Below are 19,517 nucleotides of genomic sequence, written 5' to 3' on the forward strand. Positions count from 1 at the left end.
TTGGAGGTGGCTACATGAATAAGTATCAATTGCATTAAGAAGTGTGGTTAACATGATTGCAGTTGAATGATATTTTTCACCCCTGAGGTGGTAGTTCAAATGCAGCTTGTCAGGAGCAATCTTACATAAAGATGGGACAGCTCATTTATTGTGACCAACTTGGTAGTTTTTTTGCAGAGGTATCTGCATGAATTGTATTTCTGTAGGTCTGTGTGCATTTGCATCTGGTTTATGCTTGCCCAAACAGGAAGATATAGTTCAATATAGGACAATCTTGCATTATTGTCTCCCAGGTAAAGAACTGAATGAGTCTTAAATTTCTTCTCATTGGGAACTAGACTTGTTAATATTGGGTATCATCATGTCTTGGAGTTTAGCTTTGTTGTCGACTAGTTTAACCTCTTTATTTTTTAATATCTATTCATGCGGGGGCGGGGGGAAGCTCTGTTTCTGGGTGCGTAACACTGAAATCCAAATAGGTTTTAATTGGTAGCATAATATTTGTGTTAGACTCTAAAAGAATGTCTCCATAGATCTGTATTGTACATTAATGATGCCTTTCCAATCTTGACACTTCAACTGGGGTATGACTGGGAGTGCACTTGGGTGTTCCTAGAACATCAGAGGCTTCCCTAAACAACAGTTAAGCCTATTGAATATAGCAGTGGCATAGAATGTTACTTATGTCAGTCCAAGTATATTTACATAATTATAAACTGTATAATCATATCTGTGCAAAAGCTGTACGTGTAACTATCTGCTACTTATTTTCTATTTTGATTTTTAGTCCTTGGAAGTTCGAGCACATAAGTATTGGCTTTCTGTCTCTGCTTCTGAGGGATGATAGGGTACTGCCTGTCCGTGCCATAAGATTTTTCATGCAGTGTCTCAACCATGATGCAATTGTAGTTCGTAAGGTAAAAACAACATAATTACATCTTCTGATTTTCAGCTCCTTGGGTTTTAGATCAGATGTTTGTTGTTTTGCTGTGATAAAGATGACTAAATGGGGGAATGCACCCCTCCCCACCCCTTCAGCCACGTATGCATAAAAGTTCCTGCTCCGTCTTGGCAGTGCTGTAGCCATAATATATGATGTAGAGTCTGTAAAGTGCAAAAATGTGGAATGTAGCCATTCATTCTTTTTAACTTCAGGATTCTTTTATGGAATTTCATTTGCAGGGCTTGTTGGCCATCTGCAGCTTATTACTCAAAAGGAATGCACCACTCTTTTACATTTGTAGCTTTCATTTTGCTTTTCTCCTCAGTGAGGTTTGAAAGTAACGGACACCTCATTTTTCTCTCAAATGATTAGTTGGGGAGGTTTTTGTGGCCTGTAAATGACACAGTTAATTCTTGTCTTGTATCCCCTGGAATGACTGAGTTTCCTGCTTTATAAGAATTATCAGCCACTGATGTGACAAAATTCCCTGTCATGTTCATTCCCTTCCTGTGAATCTTTGAGTTGCTGGCTTAGAATGTGTCTGTGATGAGATGAGTAGACATATCCTGGTGCTGATAAATGGATGGAATGGATAAATTAATCCCCAGTTCTTTCTTCTTAGGTGGCCATCTCTGCAGTGGCTGGTATCCTCAAGCAGCTTAAGAGAACACACAAGAAAGTGCCCATCTGCCCTTATGAAATTAGTAAGTTTTATTTAAAATAAGAAATCTTGTACTGACAAAGTTCTTAAAAAGCATATTTTTTCTGGTCAAATTAAGCATAGACTCATAGACTTTTCACTTCTTTAATATTTTAAGCAAACAAAATAGGTAATACAATCAGAATAGTTATTTTTAAAACAGCGTTGGACTCAAATGTGTATTAAGCTATTTTCTTGTTTGTAGTGTGTGGAAAAATTTCAGAGACATGGCCTTGGTTGTTCTCCTTCCAGGAAGCCTTGTAACTTGTGAAACTTTTTATATGCCTCCTTTTTATTCACTTTTTTCACCATTTCTTATGGCACATTTATATAAACTAATAAAGGAATCTTTCTTTTACTTTCATCAGTGTTACTTTAAATCTCCTAATGTTGTAAGTTCTATGAACCAGTAGTACAGAAAGCCCCATTCAAAATATTCAGTTAATATAAAAACGTTGACTCAAAACTCAAACTTTCTCCTTGTGCTTGTAGTTTAATAGTTGCAGGCAAAAACTTCACCAGTTCTTTGAACAGTCTTATTCTGATCTCTGTTTCCATTATGTAATTTCAGGACGTTTGCATTATTGCTTTTTGCCAGTGCTAAGGAGTTCCCATAAGTCTCAAATTCTTGGTGCTCTAAAAGGATTATTTTTTCACCTTAGCTTTTGAATTAGTACTGTTTCTTTAACCCCCTTCATTTAAGAAACTGATAAACATTAGTAGACCAACCCAGTAACTGAAATAAGATGCAGCTAATCCTCATCGCTTCCATGTGGGACCTTCTCAAAATCTAGTTATGAAGAATACTTTTTACTCCCTACTTCACTAGAATTCCTGGAGAGCAGGCAGCATTATAAGAAGCATTTGAAGTAATGTGTTTTGGTTTTTTGTGTGTGGGAGTTCCCCCCACCCAGATGAAACACTTGAGCAAACTTGATGTATGGGTTCACTCTGGGCTAAAACTTGTAATGATATAGCCACAGATGGAGACACTTCTTAAACTTTTTGTTCTTCATTAGCCAGCTCAATTTACAAGCTAATTGAATGACTCCAGTTACAATAAAAACTAAATTGAATCTAAAGCCTGGTCTCCTATGAAGACAAGCTTTTCCAGAGGGCAGTTCAGCCGAGCTCGGTGGATTTGCATATTCCCAGCCAGATGAACCCTTCCCTTTGTCTTGTACAGGTTAGAGGTCAGCATTTATAGAGCGAAGTTAAGTTTGTTTTTTCAATATCACTTCTGACGTGATGATAAACTCCCTTTTCAGATTAGTAGAGTCACCTCCCAGTAAGTTTAATGACCTATCTCTGTATACGCTTGATGGGAAAGATGTCTTACCGATGACATAAAAGCTCTTAATATCTCCTGTTAAAAGTAAGTTGTAACATTTGCCAGGACTCTCACTGAACAAGTCTGACAGAACATAAAATTCCTCTTTAACCAGGTGGAAACCCTAAGCCTTCCAGAATTCAGGCTGGTGACAGACTGGATAACCAGTGGCTGCACTATGACAGTCAGAGTTTACCAAAGACTAAGGAAGCTTGGGAGTCATGTTGTTTTGTGGAGAAAACGCACTGGGGATATTATACGTGGCCTCAGTGAGTATTATTAAGCAGTGGGCATTAGTGTGGAACTGTGAAAGTCAGGAGGAAAAAAACCTCTGAGAACTTAAATAATACTTGTTAGGTTTAAACTGCTTTTTGAATTGAAGCTGTAAAATATAATTTATTTCTTCCTTTGTGCTCCTGACATGTTGTAGCACTTCTGCTTTTGGGTGATTACTGCTTAGTTTCTACCTGTCTCTCCTTGGGTTTTGTGGGTACTATAAGCACTTTTTAAATTTCGCTACTTAACTGCTTCTATCAAAAATCACACACTGGTTTAAAATGCATGTATAAAAATTGCATAGTTGCAAAATATGCGTAGTATTCTATCACCAACAATCCTGGGTTGTTTGCTGTAATAAAATCTTCATAATGGTATACTTCAGAAATTTTATATTGTAAATTTTCTTTTAAGTTTTACTGTTTAGGAGTTGTTAAATCCTATTTAATACAGAGCATACAGAAAATTATCAGTAAGCTTTATTTTACTTTGGGACTTTTTTAAAATGTTCAGAACTATGACAGTTTACGCTCCAGTTGAGCAGCAACCAAAGCTTGGACGGAGGAGAGATGAGTTGATAGAGGTAAGGGTTTTCAAAGTTTTTTGCTGCATATTTATACTTCTGCTTTTCTTTGAATGTTGTCCACAGGTTACTGTGGAGGTAACAATTCCCGTCTCTCTTCTAACCAAAATATTGCCTGCTGTTTGGAGAGTGCTTACATAAAATGTGTGGAAACTGATTTGCTTTTGCTTGGTTGCAAACCAAGCTGGAGATTGAACTCAGCTACATAGTGTCATGTCAGTGTGGATGTAACTGCATTCTTAATAAGCAATAGGTGATAACTATTCTGAAGCCAGGATTCCCAAAAGAAAATTTTCTATAGTATTTTTCTATTCATTTCCATACTTACTGTGTTAGCACACAAGGAGAAATGATTATTTCAATGCATTGCAGCTTCACTGCCAGTGATCATGGAATGATTGTGTTAATGAACACTTTTTTGATCCCTTTCAAATTTTTATCACAGTTGGAACAAGGTAAATAAGGAAGATGGGAATGATTTCTCTGTAAGGGTTGTGTTAATAAAAGGAAGGGTGATCCAAAGTCATTAAAGGAAGTAAAAATGGGGGGGGCTTGAAAATATTACCTAATACTTGTTTTGGAATGAGAGGGAAAAATGGATAATCTAGGCATGATTTCTGCCAAAAGTAGGAGTAAAGTGAAAAACAAGACTTAAAGATTGGGATATCACTGTGGTAATTAAGTATCTCAAAGCTAATCCCTGTGTTTCTTCTACAGGCAGAACAAATTGTGTACGATCACTTCTCTGATCCCAAGTTTGTTGAGCAGTTAATAAAGTTTCTGTCTTTAGAAGACAGAAAAGGAAAAGACAAATTTAATCCTCGCAGATTTTGCCTCTTCAAGGTAACTAGATTTCGATAACTATATTGCTTGCTTTTTGTAGATAATTATCAAGTCAGTGTGGAGAAGCCACACACATCTTGGCTTATGCCTTGCTGTTGCTAAATATTGATTTAAAGGTGTGCTGGTTTGATTAGTTCCATTAACCACTTTCTTCTGTGGACAGTTGGCTTTATTTCCATTACAAAAACAAACTAATTTCACTTTCTGCATATTCAAATCTAAAATGCTTCACAATCCTTATGTTTCTCTTACAAAGAAAATAGTGTGGACCAATAACTAAGGGAGACACTTTCACTTCTTGTTTTGTAGGGCCTTTTCAGAAACTTCGACGATGCCTTCTTGCCGGTTCTTCAGCCCCATTTGGAACGACTTGTATCAGACTCCCATGAAAGTACCCAGCGATGCGTAGCTGAAATTATAGCTGGGTTAATAAGAGGCTCTAAACACTGGACATTTGAGAAGGTGCTGAAGTAGTATTTTTGAGTGATTTATGAAATAAGGAATAAGTTTGAATTATTAAACATGTGTAAAGCTATGAAGTTGAGGACTTTCAATTTATTGCCCAACTCCCAAAAAAGGACAGGTTGCAGTATTTAATGCTTCGTTGCCAAGGCTTGAGTGCAATTGATAGCTTGGTTTGGTGCATTTTTAATGCTACGAGGTAGTAAAATGCTACATAATAAAACTGAGAACAACAGTAAGGGGTTAACAAAGCTAACTAGTAGGAAATGATGAAGGAAAGTATTTCTTAATCATGGTTTTAGAATTTTCTTGTTGAAATGAGTGCCTAAGTCCACTTCAGACTACTACCTCTATTTAATCTGGACCTAGATGTCTAGACTACCTTTAAATGCACTTTTATGCTGAAAAGTAATTCTTTAAGAAATGTTTTATTAATTTGCTGTGCTGAATATGTTGTACTTCTTAATTTTGAATCCTCTGAACTGTCTTAGATCTGCAAGTTGAGCTTATGTATTTTCTTTCCCCCTCTACATTTGTTTATCATCTGGAATAAGATTCTCACAAAGAAATTTGTTTCTTTACAGCATGCTTTCTGTGATAAATAAGCTCTGTATAAACTTACATTAAAACCGTCCATCAGTGAAGTACCTGCCGTTACAGATTTAACTATCCTAAGTATTTCTGTTCCCTGAAGAAAAAACCTCAGGACACTGGGAGTTTCAATTAGTTACACTGTGGGAACTTGGATAAGAAATAACTTAATGAATTATTTTAAATAAAAATATTGTGTTGATCCTGTTCCCTTGTGTATGTAGTGTATTTCAAAGTGTTTTAAGTAGAAATGTAAGATGACATTTAACAAGAGAAGTTGCACTGGGTTTTCTCGCTATGTTTTTATATATGATAGCAGGAAACATTAGGGTTTATGAAACACTGTAGGGAACTAGAAGAGCTGGAGCTGATCCTGGTTTTTGGTGAAGTTGATCTTGCAGTGACTGGCCAGAAAGGACTAGCTCTATGGAGTTAAACAAGCAAATTGACGTTTGGGGCTGAGGACAAACTGCCTCTTCTGGGGCTTTGCTGGTTGAACATGTTACTCTGCCCTGATGCTAATCGCTGCCTGTGAGATAGGGGTTACTGACCGATCTTCATACAAACTGTATTCCCCAAACACTCCTCAGACAAAATCATATGCTCAGGTTTAATGATAGTTGGATACAGGATTGCGTTTTGACTGTCTTGTCTGTCCAAAAAAGTTTTGCCATCCTGGTCTTGGGTCTGAACATAGAGAGATGGAGACCAGCAATGCACATGATCCTTGAGGCAGGAGTCATGTTGGACAGCCTAGCCTGGAATAGGGATGCTTGTACAGTAGCAGGACATTTCAAGAAGCCCTGAAGCAGAAAGGACTGAGAAAATGGTACACCTACGTAAGGTGGAGAAGGTGTGCAAGAATTGCCATCCTATAAAAAGCAAAGTGTGTGCTGTCACTGATATGATTTTACTTAAATCCCCATGAAAATGATGCACACTTAATCCACAGTATATCCAAATAACTTGTAAAAAAAAAAATTTTTTTGGAAATGATTTCTGAAGTATCACCTTTGGAATTTATTTCCTTTTATAACTAGCGTACTATTTGCTTCCAGAAACAATATTATTTTTCCATGTTCTGGGAAGATTGGATGATTTGGGCTCATAGAGATTAAACAGCCATTTTATCCATGATAAACAAATTTTGTATTTTGCTTTCCTGCTGAGCAGGTGGAAAAACTTTGGATGCTTCTTTGCCCATTGCTTCGAACAGCTTTATCAAACATTACAGTGGAAACGTATAATGATTGGGGCACATGCATAGCAACCTCCTGTGTAAGTACTTCATTCTCAGTCTTGTTTGTTCATAATAGTTATATACAGATGGTCAAGCTTTACAGATAATATGTAAATAAGTTTTATGAATTGAGGTATTTTGGTATATTTTTTCAGATAAAATTGAAAATGGTAAATACAACATAAAAACAGCCTATTTTAAATCTTGCAACTTTTTAGGAAACTTTTTCTTCTACCTGCTACAAATACTTTTATACAACATTTTATAAATGAAATAAACATGTACCTTCAGTTTGTTTCTAAATATTTTAGACAAGCTGTGTAAGATTAGTGGGTGGTGTTAATGTGTGCTTACTAGGTATTTGTCATTGTTCAGTCTTTTGGAGGTTTTTTGAATTCATTACATGTTTATTCTTGCATTAAGAAGTGTACAGCTTAGCAGCATGCTGTGAAAACTGGGCTCCCATGTTATCTCCTAACATACAGTAAGACTTGTGTGGTAGACTGGGAATCGTGGTGTCTGAGAAGCAGGGTAACTGATCCAAGATATTTTCAGCCTATCGTTAACTTTTTGAAATCACTAAGCAAAATTCAGCATAGCTTGTCAGCCAGAGCTCTGGCAATTAATTAACTAAACTTCCATGATAGAAATGATTATTCAAATAGGTCAAAAATTAAGTTAAAACTGCTTCTATTCTTAATACTGTAACTTACCAAACAATTAAAATCCTGTTTGTGTGGCTTCATTGTATATTATTCATATTGGGCTTCATTTTGAAAGACATTTAACTTGTGTAATAAAATAAGCCCAAGAGATGCAAAGAGATTCATTGTTAAAACTTTTCTTGCTTTACGTTATTTACGTTAAAATTCCTGACTTGCTTTATGTCTCTGATACCAATTTATTTTCAGGAGAGCAGAGATCCCCGAAAACTGCATTGGTTATTTGAACTGCTGTTGGAATCTCCATTGAGTGGTGAAGGAGGATCATTTGTAGATGCATGGTAAATGAATTTTAGCTGTGGTTGAATAAAGGAGGAAATAAAAGTATAGATAAAATACCATGAGAGCATATTGTGAAAGACTGTAGGGGTAGGGCTCCTTTCCATTTATTGTGCCCCACGCAGTGGCATTTACTTTTTTCTTTCTTTCTTTCTTTCTTTTAATTAATTTAATGTAATTGAATCCAATTAATGGAATCTTGTGAAGGTTTGATACTGGAAAAACAGCAGTATCGTTCCATTTTGTAATTTACTCATCTTTGCATGCAGTTCACACAAAGACATTTCAATGCATTGACACACAAAACATTCAAAAGAAGTCTTTGGCAGGGGAAGGGAAGGAGCAGCTTGGCATGACTACAAATATTCTGTTTTGATTTGTAGCCGACTTTATGTACTGCAAGGTGGCCTTGCACAACAAGAATGGAGAGTACCAGAACTGTTGCACAGACTGCTGAAGTATTTGGAACCTAAACTCACACAGGTTTACAAAAACGTCAGAGAGAGAATAGGAAGGTCGGTGTTCTCTTCTGCAGTTCTTGACTTTTTTTTCCTGCTCATTGTATTTGGTAGCTGAATATCCACATAGTTACTGTTTTATTTTTGTGTGTGAATACGGCTTAATAGATGTGATATAAATTGTTGTTAACAGACTTGCTTCAGAAGCTTCTGACAGCTTCTTTGTTTTTGTCTTTCTTTGTACATATTGTACATGTATGTACTGTCACTTTCATATTTGAGATTTCTAAAGCTCTAAAAACAAACTTACTGTGCCTAAGCCTTAAGAAAACTGTAAATATACAGGAACTCCTTTAAAAAGCATTTTAGTAGCTTTAAAAACTAGTTGCAGGTCCGTTGCAGGGGCCAGTGGGAGGGTTGTAAACTGTCTGTTACCTAACCCTGCTTGATTCAAATATCTATATAGAGGATATCTGGAAAACATTTGTTTTCCAATAACTTTAAGGGGAAACTTATTTTAAAAGCTTTGAGCTATAAAGTTTAGCTAAAAGTCGTCAGTGATCAGTCTGCTGTGTTCTCTACACTGTAATCATGTTAGCTGTATGACTGTATAGCCTTTTTTGTGTGTGTGTTTTTTTTTTCTTTAGTGTTTTGACCTACATATTCATGATAGATGTTTCCTTGCCAAATACTGCTGCAACTAAGTCTCCTCGTGTCCATGAATTCACTACCCGGATACTTGAAAATCTTAAACCCCTCATGGAAGCAGATGAAGAAATTCAGAATCATGTTATGGAAGAAAATGGAATTGGTGATCAAGATGAGCGAACTCAGGGCATCAAGCTCCTGAAAACTAGTGAGTTGCCTAATGAGGTTAAGAAATGGAGTATATTAGGACATGGTGATTGAGGACTGCAAATAATATAGTTGCAGTACAAAATTTTGCCTCTCACCTCTCTGCTGTAACAAAGAGATATCTGTTCTGTGTTTGAGGTTTGTAAAGTTGTGATGATGATACAGTACTGGTTAAAAGACAGCTAAGAATGTTAGGTTTAATATCTGAATACAGGGTTAAACTTAACAGCTAGTCAGGTCTACTCTGATGTTTGTGGAATCTTCCAGGCTACTCTTGTCAGGAATTTGGTCTAAAGCTTGTTCTGTAGGTTGGTTTTGTGTGAGGTGGGGGTGGCGGGGGTGCTGTGTGTGTGTGTGTGTGTGTGTGTGTGTGTGTGTGTGTGTGTTGTTTTGTTTAACTACCTTATTCAGTGATCATTTCTCTTTATAAAAACAGTTCTGAAGTGGTTGATGGCAAGTGCAGGACGGTCTTTTTCTACAGCTGTCACAGAGCAACTTGAACTTTTACCATTATTTTTCAAGGTATCCATTTTAATTGGTGCTCTATTAGTCATTTTTGATTAGAAAGTGATTCTACAAATAAATCAAAGTTATAAGGGACTTTTTAGATAAAAAGAAAACCAGTAACAACAAAAATATGTATACTGAGGAGGCCCAAATGTTGTTTTTATGCTTATGTAACTTTACAGCTGGTAATCTAGGTTGTTGCATTGTTCCCTGAAAATAATGACTTTTAGATGAGTATGTCCTGTATGTTTGTAGAACTTTGTGGGGAAAAGAGTATTTAACTCATGAAGAAATGCGTGTTTCTGTTCTCATAATTATCTCTAGTTTTTTCTTCTTTTGTTCCGTAGTTGGACAATTCTTCTAAATGGTACTTCTACTCTTACATTTTTCTTGGCACCTCTAATCCTTGTATTCTTTTCTGAAGTTGGGTCATTTACCTTGCGCTCAAAAGATACCAGTTAATGTTTTGCCCCAAAGTGTGAATTTGATGTAAGGAACAAATTTTCAGGGACATTTTCTAATGGCAGGCTTGGGGGAGGAGGATTATGTGTGGTTAAGTGTCTTCAATGCTATGCATCTGAAAGAATGCATATTTGCATGCTGGAAAGTGTGCATCTCACTTTATATTGTTGGATAATTGATTGATGTTTATATATGTTCCCTCAAAATAAAGAAAAGGTTTACTTGCTCAGAAGTGAGCTTGAAATAGTAATATAGCTTTAACTCAGTTTTGGATCCATATCCATAAATGAACTGTCTGCTGCGAAAAACATTGCCATGTGGAACTAGAGTTTTAATGGCACCCATTTAATCCTTCTAAAGACTTCAGTCTAGCTGTAGATTGATTAAGTGCAATATGGTGCAATACAAAAATGTCCAACTCCACTAGATGCTCTTTCTCTGAAGTGAAGAGGGATTTCTTGATTCATTCCACTTATTCCATGTTTTTTATTGTTAAGACTATTTCCACATTATTGATCTCATTAAGGGACAGTTTTCTTTCAGGATTTTGCTTTTAGCAATGCTTATTTACTAACTCTAGCTGTTGGCTTCCCTCCCCCCACCCCCAATCTTGTTCTGTAGATTGCTCCAGTGGAAAATGACAATAGCTATGATGAGCTCAAAAGAGATGCTAAGATGTGTCTGTCATTAATGTCTCAGGGTTTGCTGTATCCTCAGCAAGTGCCTTTGGTACTTCAGGTGCTAAAACAAGTGAGTCTGGTCCAAATGCTTAAAGCTTCCTGTTGTATGATGTGCCCTGCGCTATATATATATATATTTTTAAGATTATATTGTAGTTATGAATTGAAGGGAATCAGATAGTGGTTCCCTTCTGGATGAAAGGAGAAAGTTTATTAGAAATGTTTTATAACATGCTTATAAACATAACTTTGCAATAGATGTGTTTTGTTTTGTTTCCCACTTCCAAACTTACCTCTATAAAAGAATAAACTGTATTTTAAGAAATAAACTGATTCACTGCTGAACCAAATTTTTAAGCCAGATGTCTCTTCATGAATATTATCAATTCAAAATCCTTTTTCAAAGTGAGTTAACATGTAGTTAATGTGAGTTAATGGCCCTTGAGTCTCTGCCTTTTTATAGTTTTACAGTATTTTTATCAACTCCTCCTTTCTCAAAAACAACAGAAATGGAAATGCACTCTTAGCTTGCATGAAAACAAAGTATATACATAATAAACCATTAAAGAAATCTACTCTTTTTTTCCTCTAGTTATTCAAGACTGATTTACAGTAGTAAAATTACCTTTTGCTAGGAGTTGGTGCAAGCTGTACACACAGTCAAAATAGGAGTGGCAGTGTTGCAATCCAGGCTGCACCCACTCCTGACACCTTCAGTAGTTTAGACTTTCATAAGCACATGGAGATGAAAGTAAAGACACTTGCAAAATCTTTGCTTTCCATATCTGCTCTATGCAATATATACTCAAGGAGAACACAATTTCTGGTTTATTTATATTACCTAATGACTGAACTCTGGAATGAATCAAAACGAGGGACTTGCCTAAATTGTCTTATATGGTATTAGATATCTGTTACTCTTTAAATCTTTGTATGCTTTGGAAATTAAGAGTGTATGAAGCAAATAACCGAATGAGGGAAACTTATTTTATTTGCAACTGTCCTCAAAAGCTTTTTTTAATAATGTAAGATTCAAATCAAGTAGCTGCTTTTCTTCGCATCCTTACTTTTTAATATGTATTTTTTATTTGTAGACGGCAAGAAGCAATTCTTGGCATGCCAGATATACCATATTAACCTACCTCCAGACCATGGTATTCTACAATCTCTTTATTTTTCTCAACAATGAAGAAGCAGTCAATGACATTAGATGGCTGATTATAAAACTCCTGGAAGATGAACAGCTTGAGGTAAGTAATCTCTTTTCTCATGGAATATTACTACAGGTGGAAAAAATAGTTAGATGTGGTATGCTTACTTTCACATGAGTGATTTCTTGCCTTTGCAAAGTTTTATGAAAAGCCCTACCAGTTGTAAATGTAATACAATGTGTATTTGTAGCTTAGCATTCTTCTTGGTTTTTATAGGATTTTTTTTACTATTTCATTTTTGACAGGAAATTTTTCAGAAAATGTAATTTTCAATAAAATAATGTTGAAAGTTTCATTGTTTCTGCTTTTTCAGTTGAATATTGCTTAGTTTCATTGTTCCTTTTTGTTTCAAGTACAGCTGAAATAGGGGCATTATCATTATACTACAAATATTAGCTTGGATATCGGTAGAAAGTTCAGTTTTCAACAAAGTAAAATGCCATAACATGAAAATTCTATAAAACCACTCTTTATTGCTCTACAGGTCTGTTTGCCATGTTAATCATATCAGCTAATTAGTGATAAAAAAAATACATTCTGTATACATCCCACTCACTAAGGAAACATTTCTTCAGTTATGATGAGTAGATTTTCTATGGAGTGGCAAATGTTGCATGCGTAATAGGACAGAATTTGTCTAACAGATGCTGTTATTGATAATGTTACATGATTTTAAAAAATTTTTCTAAGCTTACAAAAACTTGTAGGACTGACAAGTCTCCTGAGCTAGAGATACTCCAGTTTATACAAATGGAAGGAGATAAAACCCTAAGTTGTAGCTATGGTGCATGTATACTGTTGAAAATCGGGTGTGTATGAACGTACGTTACGCTGCTAGAAGAGGTAACAGGATCACAAGCTAGTCCTCAGAAAAAAGGTGCCTAGTGTGAATCTCGCTGCATCTTTTTTGTCATATGTCTAAAACCTGGAAAAACATCACAAGAAATATTTCAGTCTCTATCAGTAACTCAGAACTGACAAGGGCTTGTATTAAATGACATGAGTTTAAGTGTGTTTGATCATGTTTGAGCACTATGAAGAATCTTCAGTGTTAATCTGCAGTCCCATTCCTCCCCCCCCCCCACCATTTTTATTGTTCTTTGTGCTTCTCGCAAATATTGGTGAAATCTTGCTTTTAAATTAAGAATCTTACATTAATATAACTAAATGATTAGTAGTTTGAGTGCTTTTTTTCTTCCTAGAGGAAAGAAGATTCTGAAGCATGATACCCTTCTACCAAAAGCAAGATCTTGTTTTAGTTTTTCTGAAATTACGTTTAAAATAGCCGTTAAACCTGAGATGTGAAGCTTGCTTTTATAAAAAGTGAATTGCAAGTAACTTGAATACATGAATTAATTTATGGATTAAAAGGCTTGATGTTACAAATTCTATACATATTTCATGTAATTCTTACAGAACAGCATTTAAACTACTTCCCCAACCATGCAAGTTTCATTCTTCCAGTGAGCTCTGTCTTCCATGTCATTACTTGCTAAAGTGAGCTGGAAGACGAAAGCTGGCAACCCTGGATACGTTATTATTTACACTTCTCTCAAAGTCTCTTATGATTATGTCAGATACCTTTTATTCACTTTATACTTTATCTAGTTATTTCAAATGCACAAAATGATTCCTCTGCACTACAGAGATGCAAATCAAAAAAGGCTTATCTGTGTTCATAGTCACTTACGATCATGTTGTTACCATGGAAGCCCTCACTTTTCAGAGAAAAGCAATCTTGTTCATTCTTGATAATAATAGGCAAGATGCATTCTGAGCAATTCCCATAGAATTTTTTTTAACGCTGAATTCTTTCTAAGGTGACTATGATTTCAGTATAAAACCCTAACTAGTGCCTAGTATCTTTCCTTATCCTGTGAAACTTTAATTTTGATTCTTAGTTGTAACACATTTTTTTTGCTTGTTTTGATGAAAAGTGCTAAACCTGATGACCCTGTTCATCTTGTTCTTTAATATATAGTTTACACTTCTAATATTTCTAAAATTACAGTACTTGACCTTCCTCATGACTTCATGTTTTCTGCCTAAAATTGTTATAAAGAACCTTGGCAAATGACAATGTCAAATGACCATGTTGAATGTCAGATGGCAATACGACAGTAATAGGAGGTGAACCTGGGTCATAAGACAGCGTGGCTTCTATTGAATGCAGATTTCATGAATGTAGTTTCAAACTTAAATATCTAGGGTCAAAGACTACTGTATTAAAGCTAGATGGTATTGTGGGAGATTCTTGTTCTGCAAGTCAATGGGCTGCCATGGACCTGATGTCCTACGGCTGAGGACTGTGGCTGTAAGAGCTAATGTGATCCTGCAGCTGGTAGAGGGAAAGACCATCCAGTCCAGAGAAATTATATTGTTGCTATGTACAGCAGTACAACCACTGCTGAATATCATGTCTAGTTTTCATGTCATGTAGGTTGTTGGAGAGAGCTGCAAGAATGATTTGAGGTTGGGAAAGCATGTTTTGCAATAAAGAGTTCTGATTACTCAGTCTGAAGTGGAGGAAAAGTGGAAGTGGCTGTATTCACTTCACCTTACATGCAGAGACAGTATACCTTGTTGCTTCAGAACTCTTCCTAATTTAAACTACACAAAGGTATAGTAAAAACTGGAAAAATTAAATTGTAAATACAATATAGAAAGTATAAATTGCCATAGGATCATCTCCCTGAGGGATGTGATAGGTTGCAGATAAATAAGCTATTTAGAAAGACATACTAAGCTTATTTAAAAGCTTCAGAGGTTAAGGAGACCTAAGACTTGTTACAGGTGGTAGTGCTTAAACATTGTTACACCAGAAATTAAAATAAATAGTCATGGATGATCTGTTGTAGTCATAAAACCTACAAAAATCAAACGGAAGACTTAGTGTGGAGATACATTTTTTTAAATTTTTGCTGAATTTGTTTAAAGTGGCCAAATTAATATCAAAGCATCTTTTTTAACTTTTTTCTTTTTACAATTTTTTTCAAGCCATAGTTTGATCAAGAAAGCTATCTAGGTAGGAGCTTCTTATGTTCACATTTTTATAACTCAGTGTATTGAATATATACCATTCATATGTCTTGATAAGCATTTTTCCTATGATACTGCAATACTACAGTAACTATTTTCTTGTATTCGTAGTCTCTTGCAAGTACTACACTGGTTTTCTTGCATTGCTGAGCGTTGTCCATCTTGTTTGTGTAACTTTTTGTGCTAATATTTTAACAGTCAATCCTCACCAAAAAAAAACCCAAACAAACAAACCAGACTTGACTGGAAGAGTATCCCTCTGCTACTCTTCTGTAGTGTCAGCTGTCATGATTCATGATTAGCCTGTTAATGTATGATTGCTTCTAGGTGCTCTTTGCAGCAAAGTGTACCTTTCAGTTAAGTTATTAATTTGGCAATGAAGGTGGCTTTAATAGAGCGAATAGTGATGAAAATGCCTACAGTTCATTTGGGAGCTTGTTCACTTTACAGCCAAGCTTCTTTGTATTTTGGGTCTTGCGTTAGCACATCATGTTTCATTTAATAGCTTAGTTCTTAAGAGGCTCACAAGTTGCCGATAAACAATACTGGCAGACTTTCACTTCATACTTCTTTACGCTGTTAATAAAGTAGATCACACTTGAAAAATATGTTGTAGAAATGTAAATGGAATAAAGTGAAGTCTCAAGAGCTTATTGTTAACTTACTATGTTTAATTATTGCAGCACTTGCAGCTATACTTATTGCTATGTGGAGGTTTAGAACACTATGTTCAAGGATATAATTTATTATAATCCGCTGCATTGGATTCAGAGCGTTGGTAGGTGTTTGTACTCTGTAGCTAGACAAACGTTCTGTTTACAGTTACATGTAACAGTATGTACTTACCGATAACTCTGGCAACTGCTGCCAATATTTTAACAAGTTCATTTGGTTTTCAAGTTTGTAAAAGTTAGGATCCTGTAAATATTTCAAGTGGAAGTGAGTTTTTTGAGGGACTGAATTTAAACATGGTCTTCCAGTTCTGTAATGTTACGATTTGGGGAGACTGGAGTTGGAGGTGAATTGGTAATACTGATGGGTGGTACTTGCTTTTCACAGCAATGAGTGAGTTGTCTCCACTTGTAATCAACTAAAAACATGTTATGTTTGTTCTAAAAGGAATGGAAAAGGAAATCTATATTTTGAATGGATTGGCAATTAGATGAAAATTGATTTTTTTAGTTTTGTTCTTTTTGATTTCTGTACTACTGAAGAGAGCGATATTTTTCCCAACCTGTAATCCTGTTTTTATTCATAGTGAAGCAACTGGTACTCAAGGCAACAAAGTAAATGCTGAAGCACTATAGAATTGAATTGTTGACTATGAACTGCTGAAACTAGTTGTTATTGCTTATTACTCCAGTGTCAGTTATGTCCCTCAAAGAATTCTTGTGTTAGGAGGAGAACAGAATCAACTCGGATAACATCTCATGAACATAACTTCTGCCTTCTCTTGAAGGCTCTTCTGCTTTTGTCAAGTCTAATGTTTTCATGTACATCTGGGGCAGGGGGGAACTAAGTGCTTTTGAATAAAATATACACTTGTTGCTTGATAAGCAAATTATAATACAGAGGCTATTACTGACTTTGTAAAACAGACTGATTACTTAGCATGATGCATCTTGCTTTCATTCAGAGTCTATTTTTAAACTTTCTAAAAAAGTCTCATTCATAATAAACGTTTCTTGACAATGGAGTTAAATTACATTCGCTCTAGTAGTAGGTCACCTTTTCTGACAAACTATGTAAAGATAGGCAAACTATTTGTAAAGGTATTCTGTGTTACAATAGAGCTATGTTTAATTTGTGAAGAGTCATATAGTAAGCTGTAGTAGTGTATTGTATGACCTGTGAGATAACAAGATAGAATCCAAAAGACTTTTCTTGAGCAGAGTTTGGTAACTTGGCCTAACTGGATATGCTTAAAAGAATAGTCATAACACAAATGTCTGTTTTCTGCTGTGCATGTTTGCTGACTAATTGTGGTATGTACTATCTCTGCTCACAGGTGAGAGAAATGGCCGCTACCACACTAAGTGGTTTGCTACAGTGCAACTTTCTCACTATGGATGGTCCTATGCAGACCCATTTTGAACAGCTGTGCAAAATGAGGCTACCAAAAAAGAGAAAGCGAGACCTGGGTTCAGCGGTGGATACAATTCCTTCTGGTGGTAAGAAGATTGTTTCAGAGACTAAAATCATGCATTTAAAGAGCAGTTTAGGAAGAAATAAATATTTCATGCTGCAGTCAAATGCTTATTCTGCCAGCATTCCAGATGGTGTAGGATTTGTCCTGTGGTTAAGCAGTATTTAGAAAATTAGTATTTACCCAGAGAAACACAAGGCTTGTTGCCCATGCAAATATTTTTTTCCTTTCTAAGTATTCATAAACCATAATGGCAAATCACTTGTCCTTATGGACCTTACTGTGTCTTTCTGAGTATAAAGTGCAAATTCTAAACCGTGTTAAGTGCTTTGAGCTATTTTATAGCATATATGATGAATAAGAATATATTATTACCAAAAAAGGTAAACAATATCCTAGGTTAAATTAATTTACTACTCTTACAGATTTAACACTAAAGGGATTTGTTCATTTCCCATGTGCTCAGTTCATGTAGATGCAGTTCAATGCAGGGCACTTCTAAGTGGTGGTCCTCCTGAATGTGTTGGATAGCAGAGCATGATAAGGGAGAATGGAAGAAGACTTCCCTCCTCCCACCGCACCATGGACGTATCCCATATCAGACTGCCAAACGAAGTTTCTGTGTGATCATGGCAGATTTTTTTTCCATCTTGAGAAAATGGCTTTGAAAGAATAAGATTCAGAAAGGCCAAACTAATGAGTTTAGGCTGAGTTTAAATGCAAACAAGGACTTTTTAGTTCTTCCTTCGGAAGAACAAGGCCCTGAAAAATCAATTCATTTTTTGTAGCTCATAACAATAATGTGTGGGGCAATGCCATATCAGCCCAAAGATCAATTGACAAGACTGTATTTTCAGTAAGGCCTGGACGCTATACCTGAAGTACCATGAATGGAACTGGAGCATACTTCATGCCTTGCATGACACTCTTGGTCTGGCTGTGGCTACAGCAGTAGCCTTTTATATGCTTTACAATTAGGAGCTGTTAAAGGCTACTGCTGACTTAGTTTGACTGACTTCCTGAGAGTGAAGAGGCTTACAAAAAGGGGAAGATAGTGATTTCCTTAGTAAATAAACTCCTTACTTGCATCAGTATAATTTCAAACCTCACCCACCTTACCTGCTTACTAGGAGAGTAGGTTTGGGTTTAAAAAAAAAAAAGAAAAAAAAAAAAAAGAAAGCCCTTAGGGGCTTTGCTTTCTGACCAAACACTTAGTATGTCTGAGTCACACATTCCTTTGACCCAGAAGGACTGGGCTTCCAGATCATCAAGTAATTCCAGTATTTCAGAGAACATTCAAACATGAAAACAGGAAACGATAGACCTGTAGTTCTTGAGAGATTTACTGTATGGATAACTTAGATTCTTTGAGAGAATCTCACTTTAAATGTTTCTAAAGGTTACAGTTGTAGATTATTTTTTTACACATTATTCCATTAAAAAATAAAAATGCAAGAAAGCAGAAGCAATTTGGAAATCAAGACACTTGTGTGAACTGATTTGTGACTATTTGGTCTAAAGAACTATTTGGTTTCCTGTAAAACCTAGAGATCTCGGCACTGTAATGGGTTGGTTTTTAATTTAGGGGTCAGAACTTCCTTAACATTGGGGTGAGTATGCTATTCTGATTTGATCATCTCTGTTTAATATATAGGCCCTTTTCAGTCATTTCCATCAATTAGAAATAGGTTTATTATCACTGATATCAGCTTTAAGTTTGGCTGTGTAAATGAAGCATGTGTTAGATATTTGCACGTTGTCAAATACAAGTTCATATCTTTCAATTGCAGACTTGGTTAAACGCCATGCTGGGGTGCTAGGACTTAGTGCATGTATTTTGTCAAGTCCTTATGATGTACCTACCTGGATGCCACAGCTCTTGATGGATCTCAGTGCTCATCTTAATGATCCTCAGCCTATTGAGGTAAAATATATACTCAGATTCCATTTTTCTATTAAATATAACACATCTAAAATATGCTTGGCTCAGCTCCTGTTTCCTTAAAAAGTGTGGGGGGGGGGGGAGGGAGGCTGTTAAAATTTGTTTCTGCTGCTTTTGAAGAGTCACACATGCATTTTAATTCCCATACTTCTTAAGTTTCTTGTGTGGAATTTCTGCTCTTGCTTCCAAACTTAAAGTATAAACTGAAAGCTGCAAGAACAGTACCTGTAACGGAGAAACAGTCTTAT

The 19,517-nt window shown here is 35.8% G+C and overlaps 1 protein-coding gene across 1 annotated transcript in view; it reads left to right on the forward strand.

Moving 5' to 3' along the window:
• The window catches only part of PSME4 (proteasome activator subunit 4), a 76,025-nt gene that overhangs the window by 53,383 nt on the left and 3,125 nt on the right, over positions 1-19,517 (forward strand). The window contains exons 31-45 of the mRNA XM_064509758.1: positions 788-917; positions 1,566-1,647; positions 3,089-3,242; positions 3,763-3,832; positions 4,550-4,675; positions 4,985-5,137; positions 6,902-7,006; positions 7,880-7,971; positions 8,353-8,484; positions 9,075-9,283; positions 9,719-9,804; positions 10,873-11,001; positions 12,026-12,181; positions 17,190-17,352; positions 19,118-19,251. Of these exons, the coding sequence (XP_064365828.1) occupies positions 788-917; positions 1,566-1,647; positions 3,089-3,242; positions 3,763-3,832; positions 4,550-4,675; positions 4,985-5,137; positions 6,902-7,006; positions 7,880-7,971; positions 8,353-8,484; positions 9,075-9,283; positions 9,719-9,804; positions 10,873-11,001; positions 12,026-12,181; positions 17,190-17,352; positions 19,118-19,251 (1,921 nt within the window). The remainder of the gene's footprint in view (positions 1-787; positions 918-1,565; positions 1,648-3,088; positions 3,243-3,762; positions 3,833-4,549; positions 4,676-4,984; positions 5,138-6,901; positions 7,007-7,879; positions 7,972-8,352; positions 8,485-9,074; positions 9,284-9,718; positions 9,805-10,872; positions 11,002-12,025; positions 12,182-17,189; positions 17,353-19,117; positions 19,252-19,517) is intronic.

This window comes from Dromaius novaehollandiae, chromosome 3 (assembly GCF_036370855.1).
Source record: "Dromaius novaehollandiae isolate bDroNov1 chromosome 3, bDroNov1.hap1, whole genome shotgun sequence".
In the NCBI taxonomy this organism is placed as follows: Eukaryota; Metazoa; Chordata; class Aves; order Casuariiformes; family Dromaiidae; genus Dromaius; species Dromaius novaehollandiae.